At 40.9% G+C, this 17,868-nt stretch overlaps 1 protein-coding gene across 6 annotated transcripts in view; it reads right to left on the bottom strand.

Annotated features, from left to right (window-relative positions):
- The window catches only part of CDK14 (cyclin dependent kinase 14), a 272,155-nt gene that overhangs the window by 86,929 nt on the left and 167,358 nt on the right, over positions 1-17,868 (bottom strand). For all 6 annotated transcript variants that reach the window (XM_072412822.1, XM_072412821.1, XM_072412827.1 and 3 more), the window contains one exon: positions 9,927-9,990. In XM_072412822.1, coding sequence (XP_072268923.1) covers positions 9,927-9,990 — 64 coding nt within the window. The remainder of the gene's footprint in view (positions 1-9,926; positions 9,991-17,868) is intronic.

Here is a 17,868-nt window from a genome sequence, read left to right as displayed (position 1 = left end):
TAACCCTTCTGTACAGGGAAGGCAAGAAACTGATACATGTCAAATACACTATGAGTATGTACACTTCTTCCATTAAAATGATACTAATATAGAAATGATTACAGAGTTGCATTAGTTAGTGTCATGTACCTCTGCCTAGGGTTCAGTTTTAATTGTATTTGTACACAGTATCTCTGTCTTTTTTTAGCTTCCTGTGAATTTCCCTATAGTAGGATTATGGAAGGAAAAGAGAAGTGCAGTGGTGCACACCAATCTAGTTTTATTGGACTATGCAGTGCACCTGGAGATCAGAGTTTGATCACATCATTAGGCCAGAATAAAGTTCGCCAAGACTGGAGAAGATAGACTATCAGGAGTGATCCAACACACTTAGAAAGGATCTTCCAGCTACTAACATTTGTTTTTTGGAAACCCCTTCTGGATTGAGATTCACTCATGGTAGTCTATCTTCTCCAGTCTCGGACAGCTCTAATAAATCTGACTTATTATGTTGCTGCTGCTTCATGTCCAATAGCACATTACCTCCAAGCCTTGATGAAGGAGCTCTGCACCCATGAAAAGTGTCGGCTGTATTAAATCACCTAATTATTAAAGTTGTCTTGTTGGTCATGGGCTCTTTATGCAGTTTATTCCCTTCTAGACTTTTACTCAAAGCAGTCCCAGAAAAGTTTGCATGCTTTATATACGCTTTAACTCTCCCTACCCGACAGGTAACACAGTTCTGTATTCATCTGTGAATGGATCTGGATTGCATATAACAAATGAATACTTTTCTATCTTCTATAAATCCAGATTATCTGCCACCATGCTCACACAGATGAAGGGGGGGGGGGGGCAAAAAGTATATAGGTTCCCACTATAAAATCTCCATCTATCCCACATGGGTTATGTTTATGTCTTCCTCTGTATCAACGTTATTAGAAGAATGTAAAATGTACAGACCGCGGTCTCTTTTTTTAACCTTCGTGAGTAAGATGCAACTCATTATATCCAGATACTGATGGGTTTTACATATATTAAAATCCTGGAAGTCAGGTATAATAGGCTCAATATGGAGATTTTTCAATATCAGCTCACGTATAGGACTAAATTACATCTTATGCAAACATCATTATCTGCTAATAAATAGGCGATATCTGACAGCCTTGTGTCAAGGACAGGTTCAAACAGAAGAGAATTTCAGCTCAAATCACAAGTGAGCTTATTAGCGGAATGCTGAAGATGCCGTAGCTCTGCTGTGAGAATTGAAAAATAACTGCTTGCATTTTAAGTAACACTGAATAAGAGGAAAGGTTTTTTTTTCTTATCCTCAGCCCTAAGCCAGATGTGTACTCAAATGGCTCTACCAAGCAACGGAAGGTGGGCCATGAGAGCCACCTAGTTACGAAATGTGTACTGCAAAGAAAATAAAAATGTGAAGTTTATAAATTTTACATGCTTTCTCTTTGTGAAACTCTGGGTCAGCTTTTCTCAACCTTTTCAATCCGGAGGAACCCTTAAAATAAATTTCAGGTCTTTAGGAACTTCTGCTAAATCCATAGGAGGTCATATACCCTAGATTGGTGGACAGTCGAAAGAATTCCATCCTTGCAGATGGCTAAAAAGATCTTTAGTGTTCTGCTACTGACAAAGAAACTAACAGGTCATCATCAAAGATGGGGGGGGGGTCAATTAACCAAAGCCCAAAGAACCAATAGCAAATGCTGGAAGAATGCTAAGGGGCCAGAGAACCCTGTTGAAGAATGGCTGCCTCAGGTTGAAAGAAGTCAAATATTATTTATTGTTTTTTTTACATGGATATCCTACCCTTCAACTAGTCAGTCTAGGCTAACCAATCTTAACCAGGGTTGCATTGACCCCCAGAGTTCTTTAAGATGTTGCTTGGGGCTTCATGAGCTCAGACAGATAGACCTCCTATCTAATGGTGCCTCAAAAGCTGCAAATCTAATGCCATTTTGAAGCCTGAGGACACCAATAATCTTTTTAGCTGTCTGTAAGAGTGGTATTGACAACCACTATAAGGGGAGAAAACACTCCACTACCCTCTGTCTAAATAATTTTAACATGAGTTCCCCAAGATTTGGGAAACATTTGAGCGGTTCCTCCAGGGTAAAAAAATGTATTTGTTGGTGGATAGTCAATCCTAAAATGTGGTCTTAAGATGTTCTCTATAACTGAAAATTCTGAATTGGACAACCATTCTTTTTGAATGGGTAACCTCAACATAGACTCATTCTTTGTAAATTGGCAGCATGAGTTTAAAATTGCAACCCTTCTCTGCAAATAAAAAGCATCATCATGGTTTTTTCTCTCTTTACATAACTGGTTAGTCTTTAAGCGAACGTTTCCTGTCATTGAGTAGTCTCAGTGTAGGCTCTATCTTTCAAATGTCAGCCTCTTGGAAATCCTTATCTGTGAAAGAGGTGTCTTCCCAGACTCTTTCACTTTGTGTAAGAGTCCTACTTTTACCTAAGCAGTCTCAGGGTAGTCTTTCTTTCTATCTCTGTAACTGACCAGTCTCTTAGCCATTCTCAGCAGGAACCCTAGGGTTTCACCAGAGGTTTCTAGGGGTTCCTTGAGGAGTAGCTGGTTGACCGCCCATCTGATGGTGCCTGCACTGTGAACACCACTTGGCAACTGCAGGACATTCTTCCCACTATCCACCAAGGTAAGGGGCTTTTTCCCTCTGATCACCAATAAATTTGTTTTAGCAAGGGTTCCTCCAAGACCTGAAAATAATATCAAGGGTTAAAAAGTTGAATGGCTGCCCTAGCCTCTATAACCATGCATTTTCAAAGTAGGTAAGGTTGGTCATTGCGAAAAAAAGAATGTAATATAACAGATGTAGGTTACACTCTCTTTCTCTTCTTGCTTTCTCCTTCTGTAACTTCTAAGGCTCTGCATGAGACATTCTCAACCAGGGTTCTATGGAACCCTAGGGTAACCTGAAGGGGTTCAATGAGCTGTGAATGAACAACCTCCAATCAGAGGTACAAAAATATTTCTACTTGATAGAACCAGCAACATGACCCAAAAGATATTTTAGCTGTCTGTAAGAGGATGGCACTCTGCCCTCACTGCAACCGAGGCATTTTCCCCACTGACGACTAATGTAAGGGGTATCCTTTCTATTGACCCCTGATAAATTATTTTCCTTAAGACTGAAAAATTATTTTAGGGTTCCTCCTGGGGGCAAAAGATTGAGAAAGGCTGCTCTGGACATTACCCCCTAACCAAGCAGTCTTAAGGCAATCCATTTTTGTAGCTAAAAAGATGATACTTTACAAAGTTTTGTTTCACTTGCATACACACAAACCGAAAAGCTGGCCTGTCTTCCCTCCTATGTTGCACTTGTGAGATGACGCACTCCACGAGGAGGACTCATACAATGGCAATGGGCTTAATTTAATAAAGTTCTCCAAGACTGGAGAAGATAGACTATCGTGGGAGAACAAACCTGCAACAGACCTGGTCCAGGACTGAAACCATTTGTCAGGTAGCAAAGGATTTTTAGGAACAAATTCAGGTTTGCTGGATCATCAAGGTTCTCCCATATTTAGTCTATCATGAGACTGTCATGAGTGATCCAGCAAACTTAGAAAGGATCTGGCCCAGGATTGAAAACATTTTCCAGCTACTAACATTTGTTTTTTGGAAATCCATTCTGGATTGAGATTCACCCATGGTAGTCTATCTATCTCTTTCAGGAATGTCTGAGTAGGCCTGGGGGGGGAATAACCACTGTATAGCACATCAGGGGAGGAGGCCCAAATTTCTATTGGGGATCACAATGAGTAAATATAAAACGATACCAAAACATATTTTTAAATAAACTAAATTTATGCTGTAACTACAGGTCCACATTGAGAACATATAAGCTTTTAAATTTACTTTTAGATTCAAGAAGAGTAATTTTCAAGGTAAAGCAGAAAATACCCATAAGCGTGGTTCATTTGGGTTAAAAAAATGAACTGATGTTGCAGATGAAGCGATGCAGCCTGTCATAAACAATATCATAGGCAGACAAATAATCTTTTGGCTCCTGCCAGGCAATCAGAGATCTCTGGGAGGGCCTGTCGCTCGTAGATCTGCATTACCCCCCACAAAATATCAGCAAAGACATGTTGTTATGCAGCGTGGTGGAGACTACGTTCCCTGCCAACAGCCCAGCGTATTGCTCTGTTCCTTTCACATTCAATCTTTTACATAATTCAGTGAACTGGGCCACATACAGACCTGGCTTGTTTTCACGATGGATGGACCTGGACCGTCCAGACCTACCTGTGTCTGAGCAGACTCAAAAGTGAATTCAGCTCAGTTTCATACTGTGTGTCCCTCGTATTTTATGTCCATTCCCTGGCTTCCTTTTGGCAAGGATATCTGGGATGCAATTTCCTTCATTTGCTTTTCTTTTTTGCCTTGAATTGCCCCAGGGAGATCCTTTACGCACAACAAGCAGCTTTTAGCAGCTTCCTAGCCGCGGTCCCGGCTCCTGCCCACAGTCCTTAAATACTTTTCGACCGCACAGGGCAGAACATACAGAATTGTATTTGCTTCTTGAGGATGCCAATTATGTAGAAGTGTGAAATCACACCAAGAACATAAAAAGGTCAGTTTGCAGATTAGTCGTCTCTGTGTGTAGGGTTTTGGCTGGCTTGTTTCACCGAGTAAACTGAACTGTAATAATAAACAGGCGATGTACTAGATCCTAAAAGGAACCTGTCAGAACTTTGTAGGGGGGACAAAAATTTCACCATTTGCTCTCCATTACTCTAAATTTCCTTAAAGTAAACTAAAAATCACATATGTAAAATAGGCTGCCCCATTAGTTTACTAATTACCCCGTAGGATATACCTGTTGTTTCAGGAAAAACCATAATAACCAAGATAGGCACTTCCTATAGGGTGATAGGGTGACAATGCCTTTTATCCTGCAGTAACATCACTGCAGAGTTGAAATGAGTGGGGTAATCTTGTTGCCTAAAGTGTCCTAAGACAGGTCTTGCCACCCCGTTGAGTTAGTGAAACTGTAATGAAGGAAAGAGAAAAAGATGGGGTTTAATGGCTTAGTAGGGTAATTATGTATTTACATTAGTTTGATTCATACATAATTATACACACATTTCGTATGATACCTTCAATCTCTGTTGTGGTAGCACAGAGTTGAGATATACGTTATACAAATTGTTTCTATCGTGTACCGCTAAGGATTCAATAAATCGTTCTGGTTTCGTTTACCTGATGCGTTTCACCCTAATAGGCTCCCTCAGGGGTGGATGTAGATTTCAAAATATGTTCCAATTAAACAAATGTTCAATTTCAGTGGATTGTGGTTTCAATCCATTAAGTTGGGTTTTCAGTTTGGAATTCGGGGCAAAATGTCCTCCAAGCTTCCTTCCTTATGGGTTTCAACTTAACATGGGATAGACATTTGGTTTGGTTGTCTTCAGGTTGGTATTTAGTACCTGCTGGTAGAAGGGTGAAGTTTGCTTTAGAACCCAATGGATTATCCACCATAAGTATGGTCCCATATTATGTTATAGGTAATTTGAGTTCTTCCTTCAAATAGGTACTTTCGTTGGTAGCGTTTGTTGATCCTCGGGGAAAGATTGCCGTGCTGTGTGTGGAGACAGCCAGAGGAGAATGCAGAGTTGTCACCCTTGTTGCTTCTGTAGCTGCTTTGGAGTTGGCACCATGGATAGCCACTCCTAGATTTGCCCATTGCCCTTACCTTCCTACAGGGGCTTAGGGAATCAAATGTAAAGGGGCTTAGGGAATCAATGTAAAATTTAGTTTGGTCCTTGCCTCACCCTCCAGCACTGTCTAGCTGGGTGTAGGAGAATAATAACTTCCCGGCAATATTTAAAATTAACAATCAATTATTTGCTCTTCTTTCAGTACATTCACCATGACAAATTGCACAGCAAATGCCTGTTTGTAACTCAAGATGTATTTTCAACATGGCCGCCCTCTCTTAGTTGGCGCTTTGAAAGTGCACATTTTCCTTCCAGTGCCACAAAGTTCAGAAAGCTTAAATGGTTCTATTTGAATGTCTGAGTCGTATTGCGGGGATTTAAATATATTCATTACTGGGAATCTGAAGATTTCCTACTCTCAGTGTGAAGTCATTAGATCTGAAATTTGAAGTGTCACGGATGTCACACAGGAAGGCCATTGGCTTTGCTTTCCGAAATCTTTTTTTTTCTAAAGTTCTAAAGGCATCGCCAGGCACACATTTGGTACAAGCAAAGGGGATTTAACATTCTGGAATCATTCACATGCAAAGGATGGCGGCTTCCAAGTCAGATTTTCAAACGTATCCCCTGGACAAATACAGAAGAAAAAGTGCGATTTTATTTATTTTTTATATTTTTGCATAAGCTGTTTCTCAGCTCTGCAGTCTGACGAATCAATCTGGAATATGGAAGGATCCAGGAGTGCTTTCAGTCCGTTCATCAGTCCGGGCTCAAACAAAACCTAGATCTAGTGCTATAAACAACATCTGCTGCAACCTGGACCCCCCCCTGAGGAGGCAGCTGCAAGAAGTAGCCCACCACTATTGCCGTGCTTATTATGTTTTCTTTTTTACTTGCATCTTTTCCTGATTCATATGTATGGATAACGCTCTAAAAATTGTTCTTGTCTTGTAAATGAAGGACTATGTCATGTTGATGTTTCCTTATGCAAAGGGAAGTGGGTGGGGTCTGTCTCAAGTTGCAGAAACGGTAAGTGACAGACTCCACCCAGTTACTCCACCCACACACTGCTGGTACAGTGTGGTAAAGTGTATCAGATAGTAAACTATAGGGGGAAGGCATTGTCCAAAACACTATAAAAGAAAATAAAAAATAAAAAATACTGAAAAAGAAAAAAAAAGGTTGGCATGGATGACTCATTGACCCTCATTTTTGCACCACTGGGTCCCCAGTTTGAACCCTGCCCAGGGCACCTTAAGCTAGGAGATTGTATGTTCTCCCCACAGGCCCTCTGATTTCCCCCCCACCTCCAAAAACTGGGTTAACTAGCTCCCCTAAAAGTATACCATTGTAACTGCGGGACCGAGGAGGTATTGCATTATCAGGAAAACGGAGTAATGGGTCAATATGAGTTTATGGTAATTAAACAGCCTACTTTTGCTCCTTTACTGTCCAATCACAGTTTGGGGGGTGGTGCTCCACTGCACATGCTCATCCCCAGTAAAGAAAATTCAGATCACCAGGCTAGCAGAGCTGTAAAATTTTAGTACAGGAAGGACAAAAATTCAGCAATTTGGACAGTAAATCAGCTCACCTATGACTTTTCGTGCTGTATTTAGCCGTTTGCCTGGAATTCAACTGAAATATATTTTTGTAGGCATCTTACACAAATATTCCGTACCATACGCAGGTGCCTGGTCGCTCTTTAAGTATGAAAGCAAAGCTACGGCACTTGATATTATTAAAACAATAAATATGTCACCCGAGCTAAGCTGACTGACGGCCCAGCTGCGGCGCTCCTCATTCTGGGGAAATTTACACAAATCGAACAGGGCTCTAATTCTGAGTGAAAAGTCCCAGAGGAGGAGGTTTGGTGGAAGACACAGGAGCGTGTGAATCAGACCATTCACAGGAATGCACTGCGGGGACTTCGCTGCCCCTTCCAACTTTCCCTAAATACTCCCAGTCAACGCTAACCGGCTTTGAAAACCTGAAGCCAGCGCACAATTAGATTATTGAATGTAAATGTTTCACTTTAATAGAAAAATAGAAAAATAAAATGGATTGTGTTCATAGATCCTGAGGAGGGGACGGAAATGCTTTAGTCCATTATAAGGTCTACGGGGAATAAGTTTTAAAAAAATTATATAGAAATAAAATATAGAGAAATAAAATGAAGAATTTAAAATTCCAGCATGTCTGTGTGACTTCTCCCTATTTTTCTGTATATTCTGGTAGGCTCAAGTGATACTCAATTATATGAAATATTGCATCCCTTGTCACCCCTTCCAAGCCTTTGGTCTGTAGTTACCTATTCTGACAACTAGATGGTGCTGTGAATGCATGCAATTACAAGCAGCACCTTTAAGAATGAGCTCCTGCACACTTCTAGATTGTCATCTTGTGAGGTTTGGGATCTTCATCTTATACAGGTACCCCAAGTGTGCTAAAATCTCCAATTTTTTTCTCATTTACTAGTGTTGGTCGAATATCTCACTATTAGATTCGACGGCTATTCAATTGAATAGGCTGATATTGTTTGGGCGATCGAACATCGAATTCGAACACCAATAAAGACAATGGGGGGAGAATTCGGGTTATTTTTCGGGACTGTGTAGAACTGCAAGAGCAATCAGGGCAGCGGAGCGCTCTGCTTTGCTGACAGCTCCACTCCCTTGATTGCTCTTTCAGCCCTAGCGGAACTGTAGTATGTGTTGTTTCTGAGATTCTCTATCCAAGAACACAGGAGTCCCTCGGCTGTGCTCATGAATGAATGTGATTGGCTGGGGAAAGGTAAACCCTGATGACAGCCCAAGTGTCATCAGGATTTTCCTTTCCTCAGCCAATCAGAGAGCACTAGAGGTGATGAATGGGGAGACTTGTCCTCATTTAACCTCTAGTGCCCGGGGATCCCTCACTGTCAGGAGGATTCCCACGGCTCATGAATGAATGCAGCTGTGGGAATCATCCTGTCATTGTGGGATAACCTGTAAAAAAATAAAAGCTTGTTACACAAATCACACACATTCAATAAATTACTTTAACATTAAAGCCTCGTCTTATTTTTTACACACAAATTTGTGAAGTCGAATCACGTGTTTTTCGCGTCAGTCTATCCTAATTCGAACAGCCATATTCGGGTCGAATATAAGGACAACCCAAATTCGAACACCCACATTAGATTTTATATTTCCAAGCAAAGTTCACTTTAACATAGACAACTCTCATTACACAAAGATGTGGCACTGCTGCCACCTAGTGTTCAAAATTAAGTAACGCAAAACATTTATTTCAAGTGTAACAAACCAAGTCTGGTCCTAACTTCCTATTTTGGTTGACAAGACAGTGCCTATTCTGAATTCAAATCCCAAACAGTGTAGTCAGTCCTGTCAGTTGTACTACCAGCTCCATCTATCTCAGCCAATAATGTTGCTGCTTTGACTCCCATGAGCCAAGCCACAAAGATTGTTATAAGGACTCCTGGAAGATGTAGTTTTGGGGGTGAGGGGAGTCTACGTTAAAAGAAACTGAGTTTAGTTGTTGTTTCTTCTGCAAGAATTTTACAAACCTGGTGATGATCACTCTAGGAATAATAAATACTGTTTATCACTACAGTAAAGGAAAAATGTTGCTGGGGCATGCTTAAGAGATTGGAAGGGGTGGAGGGAAGATTTGGATAATAGATGAACATTCACTTATTCTCATTAAATATGTTTTCTACATTCCTGGGCTTCCCTATGCAGGCAGATCATGGCTGGTGGGATGCAGCTAGCAGGGTGTTGTACATCACATCACCCTCAGTGCTCCTCTCAAGGTCGGCCCTTGGGTCTAATACGAATATAAATATTAAAATTCCTTGATATGGGAGTGTCAGTCTGGATGAATGAGCATTCATAGGCAGGCTGGATTTGCATGAAGACTTCCCTAGCTAACCCCCATATAAGTTGAAGGATCTTCATGATCAAAAGAACCAAAATCCAATAAATGGAAATGACGGGCTAGGGATAGTCAAGCTGGTGAGGACAAATTGGGGCCGCAGTTCTGGTTGACTTTCTGCACCTTATAATGCACACAGTAGAAAGCTCACAGTGTGCAGTGAAATCAGAGTAAGCAATTTCAGTGCAGGAGAGGATTCTGCACAACTGTGCAAGAGAAGTGCAGGCTGGAGGTCCGCTTTAACAAGATCATCTTTTAAATGTATGCAAGTGCACATAAAATAATCCAACGTACCTAGCTTGAAATGTTGTAAGGAACTGACACCAGGCCATGTCTCTTCATTAGGTGTTCCAAGGATCTAAAAGACAGATATTATAGAAGTCAGGATAGCACATGAAATAAAAATATTCAGTAAGGCAGTTCAACAATGTTCTAAAAGAAAGTTCTAAAAAGTTGCAGTGTAACCCAACTACACCTCCATTTTCACTTTCACTTTCAGCTTTGAAAAATGAAGAAAGAATGCATTCAATCCACAATATGACTCAGTGATCATTAGGAACTCCAATGTTGTAAAATGAAGTCCACAAGGGTTGGTGGGGTTATTGTGGTTCGGTGCAGCTGTTCTGGTTCCTTCTCCTGACCCGTATTACTTTGTCCTATAATGGGTGGAGGTCAGAGCGAGAACACTGCAGGGATTCCCAGCAAGGGTCTGGTGCAGAAATTGCTGGTGCTGGCAACATAAAGAAGATTTATTGCTTATTATCCTTTTTAGTGACAGATTTAACTTTGAAATTATTAATACAAAAGTCATCTGGTCTGGACAGTTTACTTGCAATAATGTGTAAAATCTGAATCTCCTGTACAACTCTATAGACCAGATTGGAAAAAGATATCACTGGAATCCTGGCTTAATTCTTTATTTATAGCAGACCTTTAGTTTTACATTACAAAGTGTTCATTTGCAAGATGGAATTTTTTTTCTGCAGAAGATACTATGGGGTAAAATTTTAAACATTTTACATAGTGATTCATTCAACAATAATGCTTGTTTTATCGTTCTGTGTGAATAGAGAAAAGCTAATGTGTAAAAGTTAATTTTGGGATGGTAAATGCAAGGTACCGTATTTTTCGGCATATAAGACGCTCCGGCATATAAGACACACCCAATTTTAAAGGAGGAAAATCTAGAAAAAAAAGATTCTAAAAGATTAATCCCCTTCTGATCACCCTGTGCCAATTTATCCCCTTCTGATCACCCTGTGCCAATTCATCCCCTTCTGATCACTCTGTGCCAATTTATCCCCTTCTGATCACCCTGTGCCAATTTATCCCCTTCTGATCACTCTGTGCCAATTTATCCCCTTCTGATCACTCTGTGCCAATTTATCCCCTTCTGATCACCCTGTGCCAATTTATCCCCTTCTGATCACCCTGTGCCAATTCAACCCCTCCTGATAAATTGGCACAGAGTGATCAGAAGGGGTTGAATAGGCACAGGGTGATCAGAAGGGGATAAATTGGCACAGAGTGATCAGAAGAGGATAAATTCCCCACTCTGTGCCTATTTATCCCCTGCTGATCATCCCTTCCCACTTACCGGTCCGTTTCTCTCCGACGGCTTGCTTCCGGGATCGCGGGGGCACGCTTGTCTCTCAGCCTGCTTTCGGGATCGCGTGTGCAGGCTTCTCCTCGCTGGGTCTTCAGGAAGGCGGGGACACGCGCTGCAGCCAGGAGGAGAGGAGAGAAGATCGCAGAAGCACGCAGGATCGCGGGATCCCGGTATCGGGTAAGTATGTTACCGGTTTTATTTATTTTTAAAACTTGCATTCGCGGTATAGGACGCACCCACTTTTCCCCCCCAGTTTTGGGGAAGAAAAAGTGCGTCTTATACGCCGAAAAATACGGTATTACACATACAGAATATTGGCTTACTATTGGGTGTTATACTCAATTTGGCCACTATGTGATGATGTGTTCATCTTCATTCACAAACATACAGTTGAAGACACTGAGAAAACAAGAACAGCACCACCTGCAAGATTTTCAGCATCACAGCAAATTATATTGATTTACTTGTGGTTTGAAATAATAAACCCTACATTGGTGCTAGTGGCCATATTGATGACCAATATTGGGGCCTTTTGTAATGCATTGACACATTGTACTGTATGGTACTGCACTGTACTTGAGAATGTCAAATGCCAAGCTATAAAGAGAACGCTGGCTACTGGAGGAGAATTGTATAAGGAAGGATTTGTTTATTTTCTTTTTTAACACCTATAGACTAAATAAGCATTAGGACCTTACTATGGAGGGAGGGGGGCTAAAAAAAAATGGTGACCAAGGTGACCTAGCAGTATGGGGTAAAAGGAAAATAAAATGTGCAACCCTTTAAAGGAAAACTATCATGAGAGAAATACAGAGGCTGCCACCACTGATCCCTCATTCTGAAAATGCTAATTGCCTGGCTGCAATGCCAACCCTTTACCAACCTTCCAATAGCCACCTACTTGTTCCAAGAAAGTGACTCGTCTGCAAAACCAATGATCAACCTAGCAAGCAGGTAACTGGAATTTTCAGGTCAGCAGTTGTAAACTCCATATTTCATTCATGACAGGTTTACTTAATAAATCTTTTTTTCTTGGACTGACTGCTTGCTGGATCACCTTTTCTATTCTTCATATGCAGTACCTACTAGTAACCACAAGATGGCAGCATAGGACTGACAATAATTGCCATATGCACATTGCATATTGCTGTTCTTAATAATAAGCAGACTTGTGTAGAACTGATGATGTGAAGAATGCCTAATGACTAACAGACTGTTTAAAGTACTCTGTAAAGATTTTCTTACCACTTCATTTCACAAAAACTTAAAGGGAAACTTCACTTAAGTTGCACATCTCCATTTCTGCAATACCCCAAACCCCTTACTATGATTTAAGGATCATATCCAAAGTCCCTAATACTCTTTATCATATGGTGAGCCATAGAATGTGCTGTCTCTTTAAAAAAATGTCATTTACCTAGAGAGTGGACACTTGGTCATATTGGTTCATCTAAATCCATGTTCACAAGACTCCAAAAAGGATTTTTGGAAGCTGCACTTCACCCTCCACCAGCTGTATGCAAATTGGAAATCCTAATGTAATGTCTAGAAGAGGATTGATTCAAGTGAATAAATATGAGTGTATTTATATCAGTATCTGTCAGTATTTGAATATAAAACTTTTATTTTATGAGTGTGTATTGGGTAACCCAATCCCTTATTAACTGTCATGCTAAAAAAGATATAACAACCATTTCACCACCATTAAGGAAAATGAAGGGTTGCTTGGAAATACCTATGCTGCCCACTCTGCAGAGATACAACTGCCAAAAAAAGTCAGCATTTGGCACAGGTTGGATATGTCAGATACCCGGTCCCCCGCTGCATGGTTTCACTGCTCTCCCCTATATCGTTAGAGTGCCCTCTAGTGATCGAGGGGTCATCAGGAGATACCACAAATATCAAAGGGGGCCATGGAACCAAACCCCAGGTTCAACCCGTGTTTGCATGGGTCTCTTCCAGGTACTCCGGCCACATCCCAAAAACATGCATTGAGGTTAATTGGCTTCTCCCCCACAAAAAAATTGACCTTAGACTACTATAATGACATACCACAATGGTAGGGATATTAGATTGTGAGCCCTATGAGGGACATCCAGTGGCATGACTGTAGACTTTGTACAGTGCTACATAATATGTCGGCGCTATATAAATTCTCTGTAATAATAAAAAATAATAACTTTATTGAAGTTCTATTAAACAGTTCAACTACACATCAGAATACTTTACTCTGACAAGGCATTTCTTGATTTTTGTGGCTCTAGCAGCAATAAAGTTTGGTCAACTGGAACATGCTGACTGGACACTGCTGAAGAATCAGCACCGTGATGAGTCAACACTCTGCTCACTATCTTCTATACATTGTAGCTGGAAATGATTGGCTACTATGCTACTAAAGGCTGGCTTCTTATGCTGGTTTTAAATAAAATATATATTTAATTGCGTTCTAATGATTATATAATTGAGTTAAATGGTATTCTTCATCTGCCCCTAATTATTTAAATGTATAAATGAAGGTGAAGCAGGGAGCTGGGATGCTACAGACAGCAGCACAATGGTGTCTTAGCTAACAAAGAGCCATTGTCTGCCAGAAGCTCCGCAGATAAAACCCTCCGCTCCACATCTGGATAGACAAGGGTTATTTGCCAGTCAAGAAGCTAAGCAGCGATGAGAACATATAATTTGGAGCAGCCTCTGTCAGTGCTGAGCAGAAGACAGTGGCAAAAGTCCAGACCCCAAACTAAGCTGGGAGGATTGAGGATTTCAGGATTCCTTGGTTTCCTTTTACCAAAGAGTTCTTATTAATACAGCAGAGACTCGCCCCATATACCCAGCAGGGTGTACCAGCCCAGAGATCAGGGAATGTTTGTGGAAATGGACATTATAATTGTTATAGTTAATAATAGCAAATGTAACAAATGTTAATCTGACTGCTTGCAATTGGAAACCAATGATCACAATATATTTTATAGAAATTCCTGGATTGTAATATCCGCATTTGGTAGAACTGCTGTGCACATGGAGAGTGAGCGTTGCTTACTGGAGCACAGTAGTTGCGTCTCTGCGGGAGAAAGGGAGGATTATCCTCATTTTCGGGATCATCAACCCATTTAGAACTTTTAGAAACTAGGAAGCTACAAATTGGATTTATTTAGGAATCAGGATTTTCTCTCCTGTGTCATTGTTTTATCAATGGCTACTATTCATAGATGGATCTTTTTCCTGCTATTCTCAATAGACACCTCATAGAAGCTCACTTATTATTATATTAGACAGGATTTATATAGCGCCAACATATTACGCAGCACTGTACAATAAATAGGGGTTGCAAATGACAGAGGGATACAGACTAACACAGGAGGAGAGGACCCTGCCCCGAAGAGCTTACAGTCTAGTAGGTGGGGGAAGTAACACACAATAGGATGGGAGATATGTAGTGGTGGGAAGTAGTGATAGTTTCAAAACACAGAAGAAGATGGATAGGCAAGTTTGAAAAAATGGGTTTTGAGTGCTCTTTTAAATGAGCAGAAAGAGGAGCAAGCCGAATAGGACGAGGAAGACCATTCCAGAGAATTGGGGCAGCCCGGGAAAAGTCTTGTATACGTGCGTGTGATGAGGTTATGAGTGAGGAAGTCAGTAGTAGGTCATTGGAGGAGCAAAGAGAACGCTTATAAAAGCTGCAAGCCGGGAATATTTGTAGAAATAAAACCATACAATATTTTTCATATTTATTCTTATATACAAAATAAAGCCACATTTAACATGCATGTAGTATGCGATTTAGCAGATCTGTGTAATATATCCTTTATGTACTGGGAAATAACTACCAGCAATAAAATTCATGTATAATGCTTTTAGGAGCTGCTGGTAATAAAACATGAAGGATTTCCCTGTATACAAAATGTTACAATAGGAATGAGGAAGAGAGGTTTGAGGAATCTGTACAAAGGGTAAGCTGGGTATAAATATAAAATAATATATGGGAATAACACACGACCCAAACAGACCCAATCAGCCGGTTAGAAGCTTTGCAAAGGGCAGCTATAGGGGTTGGTTAGCAGCAGATTACGTTGTGAGTGGGTAACATTGGAAGGCAACTAAAACGTAACAAGCAGGGCTGTTTTAAAAGAAAAAAGTTGAGCTCTGGGCGAATATGAAGTGAGATCTGTAAATAAACAGCATTCCTGCATCCTGCTCCCTTGGAATTATTGGGGCACTGGAGAAAATGGGGCCCTAGGCAACAACCTAGTTTGCTTCCACCCCAAAATGCACCCCAACACTGGTAATAATGAAGGGCATCAAAACACAGTTATGTATGGGGTCAGCTAATATTCCCCCCATGAAGTTTTATGTTCAGACAGTTGTGGAACTCATTACACAGACATGGTCCTCCAATATCTCCATCACGGCAATGATGTACAGCTAAAGCTGATGAAAATCCAGCTAGAATAGAAAGTGCCTACACTGGGTACTATACTTTGGGTACTATTTGTAAAGCACATTCCCTGGAGAGGAATCTTCCAGGTCCATGTGTTCAATGCAGTAATTTTTTCCATTAGGGAATGTTTGAGGGAATGTCTGATTCCTTGCTTTACAAATAGAGCTCTATGTGTCCACAATTTTTTTAAAAATGTTTTTGTACTTTTTTTATGTGCTCTTATTTTACGAAACCATTAGTAAATATTTTTATGAAACCATCAGTAAATATCTTGAATTAAAAAAAAAAGGAATCACAGCATTTTGTCTGCTTTTATCTAGTGGTCCTGTCAGCTTGGACTTTATTCTCGGTGGCAACGTTCTGCATTTGCAACGTTGCCACCAACCTGGCCCAGTTTAGTTTCCCATGGGGCAATGATGGGTGAATATCTGTTTTTTTCTGACCACAAATGTGTCACTTTTGGGAATGCTCCAACCCATTCTGCACATTGGATGCTGGGAAAGGGGCAACATAAATGGCTACAATGGTGAGTTGGTGCAGGTCTCATATACTAATGAGAGGTTCTAATCATCTGACCAGGAGTCGGTGCGGTGAGGCCCCTGCTAATATATGGTTGGTTCATTAACACTCAAACACAATCTCCGATATCTCCTAAATGATTGAAATAAGAACCAAGCCTCAGGTTCATATGGAAGATATGAATGTGGAAAGGATGTATATGAAGGAGGTTAGAGGAAGGTCCAAGTGAATGTTGTGAAGAAGGCTCTGGGCCCATTAGAGCTGCTTGTGACTTCTGAGCCATGGTGGTCCTGTTGGCACAAACAGATATTTCCAGTCCAGGACCATTCCTCATCCTCTTCCTTTACTTTATTACAGATTTCCAACAACTTTAAATTAAAAAGTCACAAATTTGCAGGATCATTGATGTATCCTCCCTTTCATTGCCCTTTCACTGAAAAATGCTAACGAACCTCTGGCACCTGCCCGCTGCCAGATATTATTAGATACCAGTGCCCAGCGGAGAGAAAAGGTCACAGCGACTGTGTGTCGCCTCATTCTATATGAAATATTAATCAAAAGAATCCCAGATTGGCGCGCTGACCTGCACATATCGCGCCACCTCTTTTATATGCCGTCTGAAAAAAGCATCAGCTGCATAACCCCGAATACATGAAAGCTGCAGAGGCCGGCACAATGGTTGTGAGACGTTCTGTTCCACCTTTTATGCCCCATAAATAAGACTGAAACAGTTCCACTTTAAAATTAAACCTTGAAAGGTTTGCAAATAAAAAGACAGAGAAGAAAAGAGGAAACTGGAGGACAAAGATGTTGGGTAAGAGGTGAGACATCTCACATTCCTCCTATTCTCTAGAAAACTAGTTGTCTGACCTAACCACCTCAACCTAACCTCCTAATGGTTCCCAGGAAGACTGAAGATTGGGAAGAGTCATCAACAATATAAAACATACCAAGATAACTGAATTTAGGATTTTTTCTGATTGAGAGTTGCAGAAGTGCCAGTAATGAATGTTGCAAATCTCTTGATGGTAGTAGAAAACAACAATCTTCAATCAAATAGATCGACTGGATTTAGCATGTTTTATATCTGTGCAATATCTTCCAAAAATTCCTGTTAAGTTTACTATATATTATATTGGTAATACATTTCTGTGCTCACTCCCTGTGCAGGGGAGGAGATTGGGAAAACGGGAGAAGATGAGGAAACGTAGGAAAGTAGGAAAGGGCAGGATATGAAAAAGGGCAGGGGGGAGATGAGGAAAAGGGGAAGGAAATGAGGGAAAGTAGGAGAGAAAGAATTGGAAGATGAGGATAGGATATGGGGAAAAGGAGAGGAGATGAGAAAAGGTAGGTGAGGAAAAGGAGAGAAGAGGAGATGAGTAAAAGGGGGAGGAGATGAGGAAAAGTAGAGGATATGGGGAAAGAAGGGGGAGATGAAAAAAGGGAGATGAGTAAAAGGGGAAGACATGAAAAAAAGAGGAGATAAGGGGAAGGGGGAGAAAATGATGAAAGGGGGAGCAGATGTGGAAAGGAGGAGGAGATGAGGGAACGTAGGAAAGTAGGAAAGGGGAGGATATGAAAAAGGGAGATGAGTAAAAGGGGAAAACATGAAAAAAAGGGGAGGAGATGGGGAAAGAAGGAGGAGATGAGGGAAGGGTGGTGAGGAAAAG

Source organism: Pyxicephalus adspersus, chromosome 5 (genome assembly GCF_032062135.1).
Source record: "Pyxicephalus adspersus chromosome 5, UCB_Pads_2.0, whole genome shotgun sequence".
Lineage (NCBI taxonomy): Eukaryota > Metazoa > Chordata > Amphibia > Anura > Pyxicephalidae > Pyxicephalus > Pyxicephalus adspersus.
Note: the sequence above shows the minus strand (reverse complement) of the source record. Positions and strands in the feature narration are given on the sequence as shown.